Consider the following 19,070-nt stretch of genomic DNA (forward strand, 5'->3'; position numbering starts at 1 on the left):
AACTGTGTTCCCTGTGCTCCCCTCCAGGGTGTAGACTGCAGGGAAGTCTTCACTCAGGTCCATGAGGGAACGTATGAAGCGTATGAAGTTACGTTTGTCACGTGTGAACGAGACCTGGAGGTGCTCTGCAGGCAGGGGTTGTCAGCGGCTGCACGACTGTCAGCGCAGAGGCGAGGACCCCGATGCGCCTGGGGTAGCGTGGATGCCGGTGGCCGCCCCTCTGTAAACAGGGTGAGGCTGCTTCGTGGCACCGCGTGGGGTAAGGGTCCTCCACTGTGATGTGTGGTTTCTGCGGAGCCTGACAGGTTTACTCGTGTTAACGGGAGAAACCTGGTTCTTCTTGCCAACACATGTAAAGAGTTACCAATCAGCGCATCTATTAGTGTTCAATCAGGGTTTACGGGTGATCTGTTCCCAGGGAAGAGAACGGGCCTACCTAAAGTGTGTGTGTGTGTGTGTGTCGGGGGTGGGGAGGGGTGAAAGGCGCAGGTTCAGGGCAAAGCAGGGCGGCAAAAGTAGAGGCAGCCAAAGGCGAGGGCGGCAAGCGTGCCCCAGCCATCTGTTCTGAGGACTTACATAGTTGGTGGGATGGGGTGAAGTTACGTGTTGATTGACGGGTAAAGGTGGTGCCAGCCTCCCCGGGGGTTGTGACTACCCAGACTTACGTATGTGTGGGGGGTGGGCTGAACACCAAAGCTGTTCTGTGGGCTTCTTCTGGACACTGGACCCTCTCCCACCTTCCAGGCCTTGGGAGGAAAGCACAGTTTCAAGGCTTTCCTTCCCAGATAGTGGAGATGAGGATACACAGAATTTCAGGGACGGCCCTCCTCCTGTGCTGACATGGCGTTTCCTGTGATGTCGGAACACCCAGCAACATTCCTGGACCAGGCTCAGGCCTGCTGAGTTAGTGGGTGAGACCTGTCTCCCTCCTCCTCCCTGCCTTGGTTTACCATCCATTCTACCTAAGGGATAAAGGCGTTTCCCGGCAACCAGGACGCTAGACGTTGGCCAGTAAAAGCAGCGCAGCCTCAGAGTTCTTCCTTTGCCCTCTCCTGCCTCACTTGGACTGTTTAATTTAGTTTTTAATAGTTTAAGAGGATAATAATCGTTTTAAATTGAAGAATTAAAAAGAATGAAGCAAAGAAATCTAAGACTTCACTTGGGAGCACATTTCTTTTTTCCTTTTTCCTTAGGGTGCTGGGCACTTTGTACCAGGTGTTAGTTCCTTCTTCAGATCAGGAGCTTCTCTCAGCTCAAGCAGCTGTTCAGTCCGATCTCCATCCAGCTCTCAGCACAGCACTTGGCATGTGGTGAAAACTCAGTAAAGACTTGAAAGGCCCGATACTTCTAAAGGAGTTCCTCATTGTGTCAGAGAACTTGAACTGTCCATCAAAATCCGTTGTCCCATTTGGGGGCACACAACCGGATGGTATTTTCAGTCACCTTCGAGGCAAGATGACCCTGTCGTTGCCAGTGGAAGAGGACAGGGATGACGAGTGCCATTGCAGACCCAGCTGACACAATCCCCCACCGAGCATTTCTCTAAGTTCTGTGCCCTCAGGCTGCTGAGCTGACATCCTGGGGATGGAGAAGGCACGTGATGGACCATCTCTGGGTTCCAAATGAGCAGGTGAAGAAGGAGTGCATGTCTCCAATCTTATTATGTGGGAAATGTATAGGGACGCGCTATAGAATTGGGGGGGATTATTCAACAATTAAGCATAATTTAATAACCACAAAAGGTTTGAATCATAAGAGTAACTTCAGGAGTTATCAATCTAGTCCATATAAATGACCAACTTAATTTAACTGTACAACCGAGGTGGTCAGTGGTAGATGATGGATCCTTCTATCTGTTCACTCAGCCACGGTGCCCTGTGCGCTCAAATTGTGCTAAAAAATACCAACAAGTTCATTTCCCTCTAAATGCTCACAGTCTGGAAGGGAAGGTGGACACAACCACCAAAACACAAACATGTGAAGGGAAAGAACAACTTCCGTGTGGAAACTGAGCAGGTGCTACGAGGAGGCCTGGAGGCCACTGGGAGAAGGGCTGACAATCTGCACTGAGCTGACATTTCTATTCTCAGCAGCATGACCAGGAGGAGCCAGCCTGCACAAACTCAGGCATGTGCATCCCGGCAGAAAGCACAGCTGTGCAGGCACTTGGAGGCAGAAGGAGTCTGGACAGAGAGGAGGTTAGATAGGAGCTCGGTGTGGCTGTGGGCAGCCTGGGAGGAGGTGGGGGAGGGAGGGAGGAGGGCAGGCCCAGGGCCTGGCACAGAGAAAACTGAACTAGCAATCTGCTGCTATGACAACATTGCCCCCCACTCACTGACATAACCAGCAAACACTTACTATCTCATGGTTTCCTGGACGAGGGACCCAGTGTGGCTCAACTGAGTGCTTCTGCCAGTGACTCTCAGGAGGTTGGGGTTGTGGTCTTACCTGAGGCAGGATCTGCTGCACTCAGGACCTGAGCCTACTTGGGGGTGTTGGGGGGATTCAGTTTGGATGGAAGGCCTGACTTTCTTTCTGTCTGTTTCTCTCCCTCATTGCTAGGCTGTGTGGGTGTCTCCAGATAGCAACTCATAACACAGAGGCTGAGTCCCCAGCGTGGGGGACCTGAGAGAGGGACAGAGACAGAGAGACAGAGAAAACACAGGTCAGATTGAGCAAGGGGCTAGGCACCGACTTTCTATAACCAAATCTTGGAAGTGACCTTGGATCACTTTGCCATCTTCTAAGGAGTCACCAATGCAGTCCACACTTAACAGGAGGGCGCACATCCACATCACACAAAGACGTGCCCACCAGGAGGTGGGGATCGTGGGGAGACACTGAGAGGAGAACTGGAAGGTGCTCAGAAGTCCATGCTTTGCCCAGATCACAGACTGGTCTGGATGCAGAGTCAGGGATGAGCCCAGCCCTGTGACCTCAAAGTTGGGGTCTTGGCTGCACCCAGGCTCTCTCAGGGGCTCTGGAGTAGGTTGTGCTTGTGTGACCATGTGCGCAGAGTAGGTTGTGCTGGTGTGACCGTGTGCAGAGTAGGCTGTGCTGGTGTGACCGTGTGCAGAGCAGGCTGTGCTGGTGTGACCGTGTGCAGAGCAGGCTGTGCTGGTGTGACCGTGTGCAGAGTAGGCTGTGCTGGTGTGACCGTGTGCAGAGCAGGCTGTGCTGGTGTGACCGTGTGCAGACATGGAGATGGCACAGGGGAGAGGGCAAGCATTTGGGAGCCTAGGTGGGCGCTTGGCCAGTCCTTGTCTGAGAAGAGCCCAGGTCAGTGTGCATCCCTGTCCACGGCCCACCCAACCTTCTGGCAGCTCAGCAGTCACTTCCATGATGCTGTCTCGGGGTACAGCCATTGCCCTCCATGTCCTTGCACATGTCAGTTCCAGCTCTGGTGACACACGCGATTGGGTTGTTATGGTCCCCCCCGCCCTGCTGAACTTTCTGAGATCCGTGTAGCCGCTCAGTTACATTGTGGTCCTTGAGCCCAGTGTGGGGCGAGCTAGCAAGTGAGTTGTCTTTGGAAAGTGGAAGGCAAAATACGCGGGAATTCTGAGCAGGGAGAAATCGGTGGTCAGGCAGGAGAATCAGAAACATTGTTTTTTGGGGACATTCTGTGAACAGGCCTTGAGGCACCGCCAGGAGCGGTTCTTGAGGTGGAGGCCCAGGTGGGAAAAGCAGGAGGGGTGGCTGTGGCTGTGGCACCACTGGCCTCGGATAGCAGCCCGGGCAGGGGAGAAGGCAGGAGTGCTCCAGGACACTCATTGGAGAGCATTTGGGCAGAAGACCAAGGAGCCTCTCGGGAGGTAACACCGACTTCAGAGGCTGCAGCAGGCTCCAGGCACGGCCCTTGCTGACCACGTTCGGCTTGGGAGCAACTTGCCTCCGCTCCTGCCAGGCCTTTGGTGCCAGGTCTGAGCCGCAGCCCATGTCAGCTGCCACAGCAGAGAGGGTCCCCCTTAGCTGCAGTTTGTATGTTTTTGTGTTTATCTTCCCTTATACTTAGAACGAAACTGCAGTTTCAGCAGTGTTCAGTTAAACTAAAATGTATTTTAGATAACATCTCATAAACAGTTAATAAAAATAAAATTAATTTAAATGCAATAAATACATTTTATTTAACGATGCATTTTCAAAGTGTGCATTCCAGCAGCATTAAGTACGTTCACCATTTTTCACAACCGTCACATCACATCACAACCACTCTCCAGTTCCAGCACACTCTCCCGTGTTTGTGGGAGGTGCTGGAGCTTCAGTTAGCTGGGGGACGGGGGTTGGCAGTGCGCGGTGTCTCATGGGCGGTGGAGGTGGTGTCCACTCATTTCTGTCTTTTTTGCCCCCAGCACACAGCACACACGGCTAAATCTGGAAGAAGTGTCAGTATTAAAGAGTTGACCGTGAACCGTATGATCCTAAAGGAATTTAAATGGCTACTAGTAGTGGATTAATAAAATGTATTTTGATACATGCAAACAAATGATCACTCCGCACTCATTAAAAATCAGGCAAACCCTGTCTGGTGTGGCTCAGTGGATTGAGCACAGGCCTGTTAGCCAAAGGGTCCCGGGTTCAATTCCCAGTCGGGGCACATGCCTGGGGTTCTGGCCAGCTCCTCAGTGGGGGGGTGTGTGAGAGGCAACCACACATTGATGTTTCGCTCCCTCTTTTTCTCTCTCCCTCCCCCTCTCTCTAAATGTAAATAAATAAAATCTTTTAAAAAAGCAGGAAAGCATTGATTTAGTATGTGAGCAGACATGCACAGCGTAGTGTTAATGAAAAGTGTCATTACGACATAGTTGTGGAAGGAGGTCCCCCCGTGTATGGGGACAGTGTGTGTGTGGAGCTGTCTTTGTCCCAGAATGAACAAAAGGCAGGTGAGGAGGATGCAATATGACCAACAAGCTCTGTGTCAAAATGGCATTTTTGAGTGACAAGTTACGTAGCAATTGTCTGAGGCCACGCTGGCACACCAAATTCCTTAATTATGTAGTTTCAAGGTTTTTTTTTTGTTGTTGTTGTTATTTGGGTATAGATATTGCTGTGGTAAACATTTACCTGTTTATTGCTTTTTTAAAAACCAGATTTATTGGTGCTTTACCACATGCTTGAGGTAAATTCAGAGGTAAATGATGGCTGAGTCTAAGGTATTCAATAAATTCTCTGTGACTCTAGGTTAGCAGAGTCCAATTGTTTTACTTTTTAGAAACTTGAGCCATTAAAAAATTTTATTGTATAGATGAGCCACTTATTTGCGGAGGAAATCATTATATTGGGTAGATAAAGGCTCATCTTGTAAAACGGGAAGAGTTTGGCTAAAGTATTTGCCTATTTCTCGCTAACTTTCGGGAATGGGGAGACCGAACTTCTGGTGCAATTACTTGTCCTTTGGCGCCCCCTTGTGGGATATTTGCTCACCAGTCCCGTGACCCCTCCCAGGGCAGATGCCGGGCAGGAGGCGGAAGGGATTGGCTGACAGAAACCTTGACTTGGGGACGCCAGTTCACCTGCCACTCAAAGGCCAAGTCCACACACCTCTCCTCTTTTAGAGTAAGGGGCGTTTCCACATTGCTGTCAACTGTTTCCTTGTCCCTACCACTTGTCTCTCACCTCCCACCCATCACCCAAACCACTGAAAATCCTGTGCACAGGAGAAAGTCGCCTCCCCAGTTTGCATACAGGGTCCTGTGCATTCGTCCCCACCCTCTCCAGCCCTGCTTCTCCTAACTGCTCCTCCTGAGCCCTGTGGACGCCTCCCCCCTAGCAGGCCGCCCTGCTCCGTACCACCAAGCCTCGGGCCATGCTGGTCCCTCTGTCAGGAGTGCTGGTCCTCTGTGATCCTCTTTGCAACAAAATCTTTCCTTTAAGTCCCACCTAAAATGCTACCTCCTCAACTCTTGAAGAGTTGAAGTCTTCCTCAACTCTCCGGGCAGAAGGTGTTCCTTCCTGTGTGCCCAGGGTACCCTGTTTGCGCCCCTAAGTTAGTAGTGTTCACCGTGTGAGACTGTCCCCTCCACTCATCCCCACCCTGTGAGCTGGCCGTGTGTCTTACTCATATTGCCTAGAGAGCCCTGGCGCACTGTAGGTCCTCCAGAAATGCTTGTCAGATGAATACATGCCTCATGGCCTTGGAGTTTGGGGGTTCACTCACTGAGGGAGGACATCCAAGGAAGGGGTACGGAAGTTGTGTGTCTGACCCCACCCAAGCACTGGAGCCAGGAGGATGGGCCCCGAGGCAGGAGCTGGACGACCTCGGGACCCCGTGTGGATCCGAGATGCTTCAGATCAGGCTCTGAGGGAAGGTGGGTCCCTGAGACTGGCTGAGTTAATCTGAGGAAGCATGTGCCAAGCGATGCCATCTCAGGAATGCAATTAAAGCTTAGCTGTGTTGATGAGGAACCTGTGAGGAGTCATGGCAGTGGCTGCCGTAATTGGAGGCAGTGAGGGTGGGCAGGGAGGGGCCCTGAGATGAGGTGGGCAGGAAGGAAAAGGCAGGAGATTCTCGGAGGAAGGGCCCCTGCCGGGAGCTGGACCACAGGAGGTGCTGCCTCTTCTCCCAGGTTCTCCGCTGCGCCCAGCTGCTCTGCCCCCACACCTCCAGAGTTGGCCCCAGTCGCCCTGCCGTCAGGAGGGCTCAGCTGCCATGAGGGACACAGCACTAGAGGAATCCCTCTTCCAAATCATCCACAGCTACCACCAGTATGCGGCCCGGGAGGGTGATGTGGAGACCCTGTCCCTGGAGGAGCTGAGGGCCCTGCTCATGGACAATGTGCCCCGCTTCATGGAGAGCCTGGTGTGTGGGCCTGGGATCCGGTGGGGGCGCGGGAGAGGGCTGGTTGTGGGGCTGAAGTGAGGGTTTGGTGCAGGGAGCCATCTTCCTGGAGGATCTGGACTTCGGGGTGGGGGAATGCCGAGGGCAGGGTCTGCGGTCACAGGGAGGCGGGCCCTGCTGGCTTTATCTCCAGGACCTTGCTGCCTGGCCCCACTCCGGCCCAAATGTTGCTAATCCCTGAAAGTCCATCCTAAACCCAAAGCTGTTTGTTCCTCTGCTTGTTCGCCTCCCAGGAGAACAGGCCCTAAACTTCCCCTCTGCCCATAGGCCTTTCAGTTTCTCATCCCGCTGGACCTGCCCTTTGAATGCAGCCCCTTTCCCTGGGTCTCGCACAAGCCCCACCTCACCCCCCAAACCCCCGAGTTTTGGGAGGATAGTTGGGTTAAAGGGAAGCCAGGAGGGAGTAGGTGTGGGCGGATAGGGAGTGTGGCTCCCCCCTTTCCCTCTTGTCCCTGAGCTAGTCTCAGCCCAGCCTGGGGGCCCAGCCCCAGTCTAGGCTGCTCCGACACCCAGCTCAGGCCTGAGAGTCCTCTCTGCCTTCAAGCCCAGCCGTGTGATTACTGGGCTCCCTGGGGACTTCAAGGCCAGCTGGAGTGTCTGTTCCAGTACCGTGCCCTGGGGGTCCCCAGAGGACTCCAGTGGCCCTGCCTCGAGGCTACTGCACTCCAGGAGAAGCAGTCTTAGGGTCCCTGCACGTCTCCCCTGGCCTACCTTTGAGAGACATCAGAGGGGAGGGTCTTGTCCTGGGTTTACTAGAGTGCAGCCATGCGGCCACAGAGCACTATGTTTTGAGGGAGTCCCCTGTTTCGAGGGGGACCTTTTCTAGGGCTATTTGCCTACATCGTAGGCTGTGTAAGGACTGTCAAGCTCTGCCACTCACCTGGGAGTGGGGCCCTCAGTGACAGACACTGGGCACAGGGTAAAAAGACAGCAGCCAGGGCCGGGCGGGCTGAGTGCGGAGAGCCTGGGAGAGCCTGCCCTTGGCAGGGAGCCTCCATGTTCTCAGGTCAGCCAGCTTGTGGAGGAGGCAGAATCTGTGGCGTAGCTGGTGGGGAGTGGTGGGGAGAGACAGAAGGTGCCAACCTGCCAGCCCCTCCCCCCTTTACAGATTCAACAACCCCACCCCCCTCTCTGAGGGCTGCTCACTGGGTGCTGGGCCACCAGCCCAAGCCTGCTGAAACCTGCTTCACTGCCCCTGCCCAGGGCTCCCACCTCATCTTCTCCTTTTCTGTCTCTTTGCTGCATCTTTACTCCCGACTTCCTACCGTCCCATCCACCTCAAATGCTCCTGTCCTTTCCTTCGCCATCCCCAGTCCACAGCCCCCAGGGCCACCTGCTCTGAGGCACCCGGGTAGTTCCAGGGACCAGGGCACAGTCTTTTCTCTCGTTCTGCACTTCCCTCGGACACAGGCCGATCGTCAGGAGCAGTTGTGGGGCAGGGGCACACCCTGCAGAAACCTGACACCGCAGGTGCTGGCCCTGCAGTGGTGCTAGAGGGGCAGACAGGAGGGTGTGCGGGGTTGGGGGGCGGCGCTCCGTGGGGCTGTCCCTACAGGGGACCTTGTAGTTCAGCAGGGGAGACAGACTTAAATGCCACCAGCAGAGGGCCAGGCGCTCAGCCCTGCTCGGCCACTGTGGATGGTCAGCCAGCACGCAGTGCCCGGTCTGCACCTCCTCTCTGCCCCGTGCAGCCCAGGTCCGGGTGCCTAGCACCCCTGTGCCTCTTCTGCCTGATTCTGCAGCACGTGGTGTTCTGGTCCCTGAGTGAGTGAGAAGCTGTTTCCTGCAAGCACCTGGCAGGCAGGGCCCCACACAGGTCCCCTGCCCCGGTCCTTCACCAGTGGGAGGTGGGGAGCCTGGCCAGCTGCTCTGGCCGAGTGCCTGGGTGTTGGCTGACCCCCTGCCCACTCCCCAGGGCCGGAAGGAGCCGTGCTTCATCACTGAGCTGTTCCGGGCGGCGGACAAGGACAAGGACAACCAGATCTGCTTTGAGGAGTTTCTGTACATCCTGGGCAGGCTGCTGAGGGACTACCACCTGCAGTACCACCGGCAGCTGTGTGCCCACTACTGCACCCAGCATGGCCTCTACTAGACAGAGCAGGGCAGCCTCCCCACAGGGGCCTGCCTGAGAGCCGCGGACCCAGCAGTGGGCAGTGGAGTGGAGCTGGGCCATGTGTGTCTGTGTGTTCCCGATGTGTGTGCACACGCATGTGCATGTCTGTGGGAAGGACACCTGGGAGGGAAGAGAATAAAGCAACCTCGCAGCAGTTTCTGGTGTCGCTTCGTTCATGGTTAGGGCATCAGGGATGGGTCCGTGAGGGGCGGTTTGGGTCCCCCAGGTAGGGGATCATCTATTTTGGGTGGGAGACACAGCCCCTGTCTCCAGGGGCCCCTGTCTGAGGGGTGAACAGCCCCTGCTCTCAGCCTCCCTCAGTCTGAGAGGGAGGAGTCTCTTCTGTTGGGGGCCTGACCCTCTGACACGTGATGTTTTGATCACTCAGTCACTGCACACACGTGATGGGACAGGACAGGAGGGAGCGGCACGCCTGACAGGGGCCCTGGTTTGGAAGGTGTCCTGACTCTGGATGAGGCCCCAGGGATCAGTGTAGCTAAAGGCAGGGCAGCCTGGGAAGGGGCCGGAACGGGCGGGAAGATGAGGCTGGTAATAGAGCAGGGGTGGTGGGCCTGCGTGGAAGTGCAGGTTGCCAGGTGGGTTTTGTGCTGAGTCAGAGATGGGGACAAGGGGCAAAGCCAGCAATCCAGCCTGTTACAGGGAAGAGCACTGAATGCAACCGGGGTGACTGTCAATCAAGGAAGTCTTCCTGGAGAAAAAGGGTTGCGTCTGGTTTTACTAATAAAAAATGATGATACATGTGGGTGTCTCTCCAGCTCAGGGCTACTTGTGACTCACTGATCCAAGTCCTCCCGGGGCCTCGGACCCCTCCCAGCGCAGACCTGCCCCTGCCCTGTCTCTGCGTTGTCTGTTTCTGTCTCCCCGAGGGTCCAGGACTCCAAGGCAGAATCTCTCTGGGAGGGCCTCCTCTGCCTCAGGCCCTGCTGGGGCTCGTCTCAGTGGGTTCTCTGAGAACCCTCTGGGAGCCTGTGTCCTGAGCTCACTGTGGTGGCAACGATGAGTTTTAAAAGAATGATGGGCGATCGTCTTCATTGCTCCCCCGTACACATGACTCGGGGTTCATTTAAGGGAATTGGCTTGGCTCCCTGCCCCCTGCCCTGGGTCTGTGTGCCACTGAGGGCAGCAGTGCCCTGTGGGCTGAGCGGGGCCTTTCTCTCTGATCAGTCAGGCTCTGGAGCGGGTTTCTCCCTGCCACTCTCTAGGCGAGTCCCACCGATGACCCTTCCGCACGTGCTGGTCTGACATGGCTTATCTTCCGGGGCTCAGCGGGGCCCTCACCCATCTCCCTCTTGGCCTTCCTGGGTTCCCTGGGGCCTGAACTATCCCGTGGAGGTGCATGTCCTGCTGCATTGCGGTGGGCTTTCTGTCTGTGTCCTCCACCGAGCCAGGGGCCACTTGTCACTTGGGCATCTTCCCATAGGGCCCTGTGCTAGCACACAGTTGGAGGTCAGCCATGTTGGAGGACAGAACACAGAAACCTGACTGGAGTCCTTGTGGGCTTCTTCCGTGAGTCCAGAGGCCCAAGCTGTTCTTCCCTGGGCCTGGGGGTGGATTCTTCCTGCCTTTCTCACCTGAACCGAGGTGGATTTCACAGGCTAAGGGGGCAGCTCAGCCCAGTCCTCCTCTCCTCCCTCCTGCCCCTTCCTGGGGAGATTTCTTCACTGCCCTACCTGCACTGTCCTGATTTCGTCAGGTGAGGCCAGCCCCCTCGGGTCTGTTGGGACACAGACAGGATGGAGCTCTTTCCTGTAAACAGGCCCAGGTTCTGCTCCCCCAGGTTGCCCCACGTCCCGCAGTCTGACGACAGGCCCTGCCTTTCCCCCAGCGTGCTTACCCAAGCCCCAACACCCTTTCTCGCCCGGGTGGCTCAGCCTGGCTCCTGCTCTCCCTGCCCCTCCCAAGGCTGCCTGTCAGGAGCAGCGCCCCTGGGGGGAGCAGTTTCTGGCCTCGCTGGTCAGCAGGCACCCGAGACGAGCACTGACCCTGGAAGGAGGCCAGGGCTCACGTCTGCCTTGGGTCTCCCTCATCAGGTCTGGAGACTATTTTCCTCGATTTCCGGATGACGACGGTCTCCACAGGGACCGTTCTCAGAGGGTGGCTTCAAGAAAGGCGTGTCCGGAAGGTCAGGGTCTGGAAAGGATGGCCTCCACCAGCCTCCTAGTCACCACACTCTGAGAGGTCAGCGTGAGCTCCATCTTGGGCTGGTGAGCAAATCCCAAGCAGAGGCTCATAAAAGCCAGCTTGTTGGTTCTAACGTCTACTTTTTGTCACCTCAGCACCAAACCAGAGCAGAACACATGCCCATAGGAGGGAGCCTGAGTAACTCTCTGTGCCTCAGTTTCCTCATCTGTCACATAGGGATAATTGTACCTGTAATACCCATTTTACCGGGTTTCGAATGAGTTAGTGGGTGCAAAAACACTTTGAAAATATAATGTGCGACTTGAGTAAGGTGGTGTTACACCAGGGGACCCGGTGAGTAACAGGTATGCACTAAGTTCTCGATCCCAGGTTGAAAATGTGGCGTATATGCCAGAAACAGTCACACCTTCCTGTGAAGAGGTTGACGAGCCTCCTGCCAGGTTCGGCTACATTTGGTTGGTGGATCTACATCTTGTCTTGTTCCAAAAACGGCTTAAGGTGACTGGGGTGTGACAAAGGGAATTTCTGCACGGCGTAGGGTGGATCAAGTGTTCAGCTTCGCATTCATTTATACCCCCGGGAGGTGGTAACTGAACACCTCGTAGGTACCAGGCCCTGAGGTTGTGATATGGTTTCTGGTCTCAAGGGAAAGACAGGCAACAAGCAGATGACTCCCAGTACAGCAGGGCACATGCTGTGATGCACAGGGATGTGGGCAGCACGAAGGATAAAAGAATTGACTCGGTGTCTGTAAGGGTGGAGAAGGAGGCTCCGGGATGGACAGGGGCGGCCAGCAGATGGTGTCTGCGCTGGATCAGGGACATTCCAGGCAGGAGCAGGAAAGGGATGATGTCACAACAAGTCATAAATCACCTAAATCATTTGGTGTACTGAATGTTGTGTCTCTCTGTGGGCCTCGGCTTCCTCATCTGTAAAATGGAAATAGTAGTAGTACAGCCTTCATGGGATTAGTGGGAGAATTCGATGGGTTGGTGTAAGTAAAGCACTTACAACACCAAGCGGCACATTGTAAAAGCCCAATAAACACTAGCTATGATTTTGCTGTTATTTGTTCTTATTATTGATCATTGTTGCTGTTGGTGTGTGTGCCAGGCACCATGCTGGGTCCGGGGTGGGCAGAGGGGGATGGCTCAGTCTGGGTCCCCGAGGGTTCGCGGTCCCATTGGGCGCCGGGTGCGCCCTTGCCCAGGTGGTGCTGGTGCGCCCTCACACAGTGCTCCACAACACTCTAAGCACTTGCCACAGTATTTTGTGTAAACTTTTTACTAAAATGTCATACATATTAAGAAAAGTATACAAATCATAAATATTTTGCATCTATTATTAATCTTTACAACATTATTTATTTTTAGGTGGAAACCTTTAACTTTTTAATTTTATTTTTATTTTAAAAACAGCTTTGTTGAGATGTAATTGATATTCAATAAGCTCCTTATTTTTAATTGTGGCAAAATGCACAGAACATAAAATTGAGTATCTTGACCACTTTTAAGTGTACAGTTCAGTTGTAAGTACATTCCCTCACCAGAACTGAAACTCCACACTCAGGAAACCACAGCTTCCCCGCTGCCCCCCAGCCCCCCAGCCCTGGCGTCTACCATTCTGTTTTCTGTCTGTGACTTTGGCTACACCTAGTAGGTCACATAACTGAAATCACAGAGTATTTGTTCCACGCATTTCACTTGGCAGAATATCTTCAAAATTCATGTATGTTGTAGCATGGGTCAGCTTTCCCTTCCTTTTCTTTTTTTTAATTCCTCGCCCCTAAGGAATTGATTTTTGAGAGAGAGAGAGAGAGAGAGAGAAACAGCTATCAGTTGCCTCCTGCACGTTCCCTGACTGGGGATAAAACTGGAAACTTTTTGGTGTAGGGGATGACACTCCAGCCAACCGAGCCACCTGACCAGGGCAGAATTCCCTTCCCTTTTAAAGGCTGAATAATATTCCATTTCACTCATATATATGTGCATATATCATATTTTATTATCTGTCCATCTGTGGATGGACCTTGTGAGCTGCGTCCATGTTCCAACTGCTGTGAGTGACGCTGACCCAAGCGTGGGCGTGCAGGTTCTGCTGAAACCCTCCTTTCAGTCCAATTGTTTCGGATGTGTCCCCAGAAGTGGGATTGCTGGATCTCGCAGGGACTCTGTTTTTAACTTGTTGAGGAACCTCCGTGGTGACTGCACCATTTTACATGCCCACTGTCACTGCACAAGGGTTCCAGTTTCTCCACACCCTCCCCAATGCTTGTTATTCTCAGTTTATGTTGATAGTAGTTTATGTCCCAGTGAGTCTGAGGTGCTGTGGTGAGTGGTGAGGTGGAGCATCTTTTTTTTATGTGCCTATCTGGTTTTGCATGTCTTCTTTGGAGAAGTAGCTATTCAGATCCTTCCCCCGTTTTCTATTTGGGTTGTTTGTTTTTTGTTGTTGTTAAGTGGTAGATGTCCTTTAGCTATTCTGGATGTTACCTTCTCTCAGACATACATGATTTGTAAATATTTCCTCCCGTTATGGTCTCCTAGAAGATAAACTCTATTTTTAATCTCCACTTAGTGACTGAGGTAACTAAGACACAGAGGGGGTAAGTAATAATGCCCAAGGTTACACAGCTATTAAGTTACTGACACAGTGAAACCCGAAAGGCTGTGGAATCCTGAAGAAAGGCTAATCCCATCTATCCCTGCCCCCCCCCCCCGCCCCGCCCGGGAGGGCGATGACAGTCTAGGCCCCGGAGAAGCATTAGGTAAACACTTGATGAGTTCGAGAAGGAAGGAGAGAGGAGAGGGGTTTCCCCAGCATGTTTTTGTCAGATTAGTCTCTGGAGCCGGAAGCCCCAGGATCCAGTCTGGCCGCTGACACATCTGTCTGTACTGGGAAACACTGGGTGAACTGTGTCACCTTTTTGCTCTCAGCTTCCTCAGCAGTGCTAGGTGGGTCCCTACAACCATCCTGACAACCTTGTTCTGAGGCTCTAATCAGATTATAAGGGTGTGAAGTGCTTTGCAGCACGAGAAATGGAGGAATGCACCACAAATTGTCAGCACTGAAAGCCAGTTAATCTGAGTGGCATTTTGTTGGGTTAGGGAGCAGTTTGTTCCTCCTGAAATCCTGGGGAGTTGGCCACCTCCTCTTCTCTGCTTGGGCAGGAAGCATTTCTGGTTTCTCCAAAGTACCTCACCCCATCCCACCCCCACAGAGTGGAGTCCCCTTCAGCATAGGCTCTTGGGGTCAGAGGCACACAGTCATCTCAGAGGGGCTGAGGGGTCCCTGGAGTGCTTATGCAGAGGCTCAGTGCCTCCCCCACACAGAGGGACCCCCAGCCAGCTTGTCTCCCAGGCACACTGCACCCCCAGCTTCACAGTGCAGGAAGAGGGGGCAAGAGGCGTGGTATAGACAGCAGGAGAAAAACTGGCCCTTAGCAAGGTGTCTCTGCAAAGTCCAACTGCCCATACAACGACAATAGTGGAAACACTGCACCTTCCGTCACTAAAATCCAGCAGCAGCACAGGCGTCCTTAATCTTTAAGGGGTCTTTGGACCCCCTTGACAATCTGACGAAAGCCACAGAGGAATGTGCTTACGTGCCCCCCCAATGGTGCATTCACTTCAGTTCCATTTAGAGACCCACAGACAGGCCACTATGTATGAGATCAGCAACTGAACAGTGGGGACTCAGCAGGCAGTGTCATGGTCACCAGGTTGGAGGAAGCCAGCAGCCCAGAGAAGGAGCCATTACCATGGCCTGTATGGCTACTTCCTGTTGGGCACTACTGCTGGGGAAAGGCCTTCCTCTTCCTCCTCCCCTTCCCACATCAGAGATGTTCATTCTGCTGTGATTGCCCCATTCACCTGGTTAGGAAACCAGAGGCTGTGGCAACCCTGGGAGGGAGCAGCTGCCAAGCCCTGGCGGCTGGCCAAGCCCAGTTGCTATAAAAGGGAGCTACCACTCAGCCTGCGTATTCTGTCCGTTCTGTCAACTCTGTCAACAAGGTTTCTGGAAGACCTGGTAAGTAGGACTGCCCTGGTCGCCTCACACTTTGGGCTTCCCCAGGGGAGGGCTGGGGAGCTCAACAGCCTTCTCTGAGAGCGGGGAGAGAGAGCTCAGGGAGGTCTGGATGGAGACGGAACCTCCTGGGGGAGGAAAGTGAGACAGGACAAAGAAGGAGCCAGTCCTGCAGCGCTTGTGGGCGAGGGCACGTTCATTTCCTAAGCTGGGCCCTTCTTGGGCAGAGGGTGAGGGCACGGAGGAAGGGGGCAGACACTACGTGTGTGTGCACCTACCGTCTCCCACGTTGCTCTCCGTATCAGCTGACGCCTTCGCATCATAGCTCCAGCCATCCTCGGTGCTGAGTTACTGGATGGTGCAGGTCAGGACGAAGCCATGACTTGGGTTTTGAACCTTCTGAGTGTCCCCTTAGTCTTCACTCAGCTGTGGGCAGAGGCACCACCCCCACCCCTGTGCTCTCGCTTCCAGGTGAAGCGTATCCTTGAGCACCATGCTGACTGAGCTGGAGAGCGCCCTGACCAACTTCGTTACTGTCTACCACAAGTACTCCCTGGCACAAGGGAACGCCCACGCCCTCTACAGGAATGACTTCAAGAAGTTGCTGGAGGCTGAGTGTCCTCAGTATATGAAGGTGAGGATGGGCTGGGTGTGGTCTGGTTCTCTGCCTCGCTCTGATGATGCCCCAGGGCCACTGGTCCCTCTGCTGCCCCAGGTAAATAAATGTCCATTCTTTAGCTTTCACTGAGATGTTTACACTTTGCTTCTCTCTCCTCGATCCTGACAGAAAAAGAGTGCGGACTCCTGGTTCAGAGAGTTGGATATCAATAGCGACAAAGCCATCAACTTCGAGGAGTTCCTCATACTGGTGGTCAAGATGGGTGTGCTGGCCCATAAAGAAAGCCATAAGGAAGGCCACAAGTAGCATGGCTGTTGGGCGCTGGTGCTGGGCCCCTGGAATTGTCCTTGAAGGATAATAAAGTAATTGATACCTCAAGTCTCTCTTGGTCTCTTGCTTTTCTCTTGTGGAATGAGGTTCCTGGGGGGTGGGGTGGGGGGAGTGTTGGAAAACCCACCGGGAAACACCCGACCTCTGCTGTCCGGCCCTCCCTGTGCTCAGGAACATTCGGTGCTTACACTTGTCTGGGTTCCTCTCTGCATCCCCTCCACTGTTTGAGTCTCTTTTAGCCCCAGCCCTGGGTCACTGGTTCTCGGACTTAAGGATTCTAAAAAGTTCGTGACACTGTAGCTGATGATCGTCCAAGCAGATGATATAAAACAGGGTGATATAAGAAACACTACTGTCCTCTAAACTAAATTTTAATTTCCAGCTAAATGTCTTACATGAGACTCTTAGGAACCCTTCGGGAGATAACTGCATGCGCGCACGTGCATGTGTGTTTGTGTGTGTGTGAGAGAGAGAAAGCGAGACGGAGACAGAGACTGACCCTGTGTGTGGTGTGACCTCAGGTGGATGTTTAGAATTCCCCGGTAACTAACACGAATAGTTCCCACCTCCAGATTTTGGAAGCTTTCCTTCTCTCTCAACTCCCAAGCTCCCAAGTCAATCAAATAATAAAAAATTGGGCAGATAGGCCAATACATTAATAAAACTCAACTTGAAGAACAGATTACTCAAATGTTGCCCTGTGGGTGAGTGTTCTGTCAATCAAAGAAATATTAAAGGGCCCGGTAAATGGGAAGTTCAGAATCCAGTCCCCAGAAAGAGTTTCTTGCTGTGCCTGGGGAAATNAATTTTAATTTACAGCTAAATGTCTTACATGAGACTCTTAGGAACCCTTCAGGAGATAACTGCATGTGCGCACGTGCATGTGTGTTTGTGTGTGTGTGTGAGAGAGAAAGCGAGACGGAGACAGAGACTGACCCTGTGTGTGGTGTGACCTCAGGTGGATGTTTAGAATCCCCTGGTAACTAACACGAATAGTTCCCACCTCCAGATTTTGGAAGCTTTCCTTCTCTCTCAACTCCCAAGCTCCCAAGTCAATCAAATAATAAAAAATTGGGCAGATAGGCCAATACATTAATAAAACTCAACTTGAAGAACAGATTACTCAAATGTTGCCCTGTGGGTGAGTGTTCTGTCAATCAAAGAAATATTAAAGGGCCCGGTAAATGGGAAGTTCAGAATCCAGTCCCCAGAAAGAGTTTCTTGCTGTGCCTGGGGAAATTTTCTGTTGTCCCCACTTGTGCAGTGAGGCAGTAGTGATGGTGATGGAGAAGGGGGTAGGAAGCTGTCACCAGAATCTCTAAACCAGGGTTTTTAACTTGGGTCTATTATACATCTCTAAATGGAACTGAAGTGAATGCACCATTGGGGGGGCACGTAAGCACATTCCTCTGTGGCTTTCGTCAGATTGTCAAGGGGGTCCAAAGACCCCTTAAAGATTAAGGACGCCTGTGCTGCTGCTGGATTTTAGTGACGGAAGGTGCAGTGTTTCCACTATTGTCGTTGTATGGGCAGTTGGACTTTGCAGAGACACCTTGCTAAGGGCCAGTTTTTCTCCTGCTGTCTATACCACGCCTCTCGCCCCCTCTTCCTGCACTGTGAAGCTGGGGGTGCAGTGTGCCTGGGAGACAAGCTGGCTGGGGGTCCCTCTGTGTGGGGGAGGCACTGAGCCTCTGCATAAGCACTCCAGGGACCCCTCAGCCCCTCTGAGATGACTGTGTGCCTCTGACCCCAAGAGCCTATGCTGAAGGGGACTCCACTCTGTGGGGGTGGGATGGGGTGAGGTACTTTGGAGAAACCAGAAATGCTTCCTGCCCAAGCAGAGAAGAGGAGGTGGCCAACTCCCCAGGATTTCAGGAGGAACAAACTGCTCCCTAACCCAACAAAATGCCACTCAGAGTGACTGGCTTCCAATGTTGACGATTATTTGCTCCAGGGCCCTGAACTTTTTACTGTACTTGTAGACTTTAATCATACTAGAATACAAATGAGCAGGCAAAGGCAACAGCTTACACCCTTATTCATCAACCAAGGCTTTAATTACCAGCCAGGTTTATTATCAGCCTACATGTTAGTGAAAACGGTTGACAGACAGTGGAAAGGTAAGCTTGGGAACCTAAAATGGGATGAGGGCATCTAGTCATCAAACAGAGAAGCTGGGCTTCTGCTGGGAGAGTGGGAAGACGCAGGGACAAAATTGCTTCCTTCTCGGTTTTTCCGAATGAGAGCTTTATCCGTCCCCCAACGCAAGGACTTCCACCTAAGTCAGGAGTGTGGATGCACTGCAGAAAGGGAGATCGTGCAGATCCGAGGGGCACCTTAAAGCCGAGATGGCGCAAATGTGATCCCATCAAAAAAAGATGAGAAACATCTACAGGGTCCACCTGGCCGCATTCCGGGCCCCACTGGACCTTTAGGAGATAGAATGGGAGAATATACCAAAGAGAAAGCGGGCTCACTGTTGTCCGCACTGGTGGTGGTGATGGCGGTGTGTGTGTGTGTGTGTGTGTGTTTGAGCAGGCCAGGGATGTCCCAGTGCCTTTGCTTCTCCTTGACAATGCTCTGTTGGCCTTGCTGCTCATGGATTCTTCAGGGGAGATTTATCATCATCAATTCTGTTTGGCAAGTCTGACCAGAGACCATGGGGCGGGCGGCACGAAGTGCCTGTTGGAGTTTCCCTGTAAGTGATGGGCACTGGCTGTGAAGAGTTGCACTGACCTCAAGCTATCAACAGTTGGTACCTGAGCTCATGGTTGGGCAGGGGAGGTGACCCCAGTGGCACTGACTACCTGGGGAAAGAGGTGGAAGCGAGGGGGGGGGAACCGGAAGGGTAGAGGCAGGTTTGGAGACTGTGGTTTACAAACAGAACCGCGCCCATTACAGGGACAATTGGGCAGAGTCAGGCTTGAGTCCAGAGCAAGGTGATTTGGGTTCCTGTTTCCCCACCTACAAAAGAAGAAGAA

At 53.2% G+C, this 19,070-nt stretch overlaps 2 protein-coding genes across 2 annotated transcripts; both read left to right on the plus strand.

The window, feature by feature from the left end:
• The first annotated feature begins 6,536 nt into the window (after positions 1-6,536).
• LOC119001618 (protein S100-A15A-like) lies at positions 6,537-9,106 on the plus strand. Its single transcript, XM_037067033.1, has 2 exons — positions 6,537-6,799; positions 8,754-9,106. Exons 1-2 carry the CDS (start codon positions 6,650-6,652, stop codon positions 8,928-8,930), a joined length of 327 nt encoding a protein of 108 aa, XP_036922928.1. The 5' UTR covers positions 6,537-6,649; the 3' UTR covers positions 8,931-9,106.
• A 5,941-nt stretch (positions 9,107-15,047) lies between these two features.
• Positions 15,048-16,137, plus strand: S100A8 (S100 calcium binding protein A8). Its single transcript, XM_037067054.1, has 3 exons — positions 15,048-15,143; positions 15,612-15,774; positions 15,928-16,137. The coding sequence occupies exons 2-3, from the start codon at positions 15,634-15,636 to the stop codon at positions 16,063-16,065; spliced, it is 279 nt and encodes a 92-aa protein (XP_036922949.1). The 5' UTR covers positions 15,048-15,143; positions 15,612-15,633; the 3' UTR covers positions 16,066-16,137.
• Positions 16,138-19,070: the final 2,933 nt, after the last annotated feature.

Source organism: Sturnira hondurensis, unplaced genomic scaffold, assembly GCF_014824575.4.
Source record: "Sturnira hondurensis isolate 20B ecotype Veracruz unplaced genomic scaffold, ASM1482457v3 Scaffold0017046, whole genome shotgun sequence".
Taxonomy (NCBI): domain Eukaryota; kingdom Metazoa; phylum Chordata; class Mammalia; order Chiroptera; family Phyllostomidae; genus Sturnira; species Sturnira hondurensis.

Coding starts and splice junctions, on each gene's coding strand:
- LOC119001618 (XM_037067033.1), top strand. CDS start 6,650: ATGAGGGACACAGCACTAGAGGAATCCCTCTTCCAAATCATCCACAGC. Junction 6,800..8,753: donor CCCGCTTCATGGAGAGCCTG/GTGTGTGGGCCT, acceptor CCCACTCCCCAG/GGCCGGAAGGAGCCGTGCTT.
- S100A8 (XM_037067054.1), top strand. CDS start 15,634: ATGCTGACTGAGCTGGAGAGCGCCCTGACCAACTTCGTTACTGTCTAC. Junction 15,775..15,927: donor AGTGTCCTCAGTATATGAAG/GTGAGGATGGGC, acceptor CGATCCTGACAG/AAAAAGAGTGCGGACTCCTG.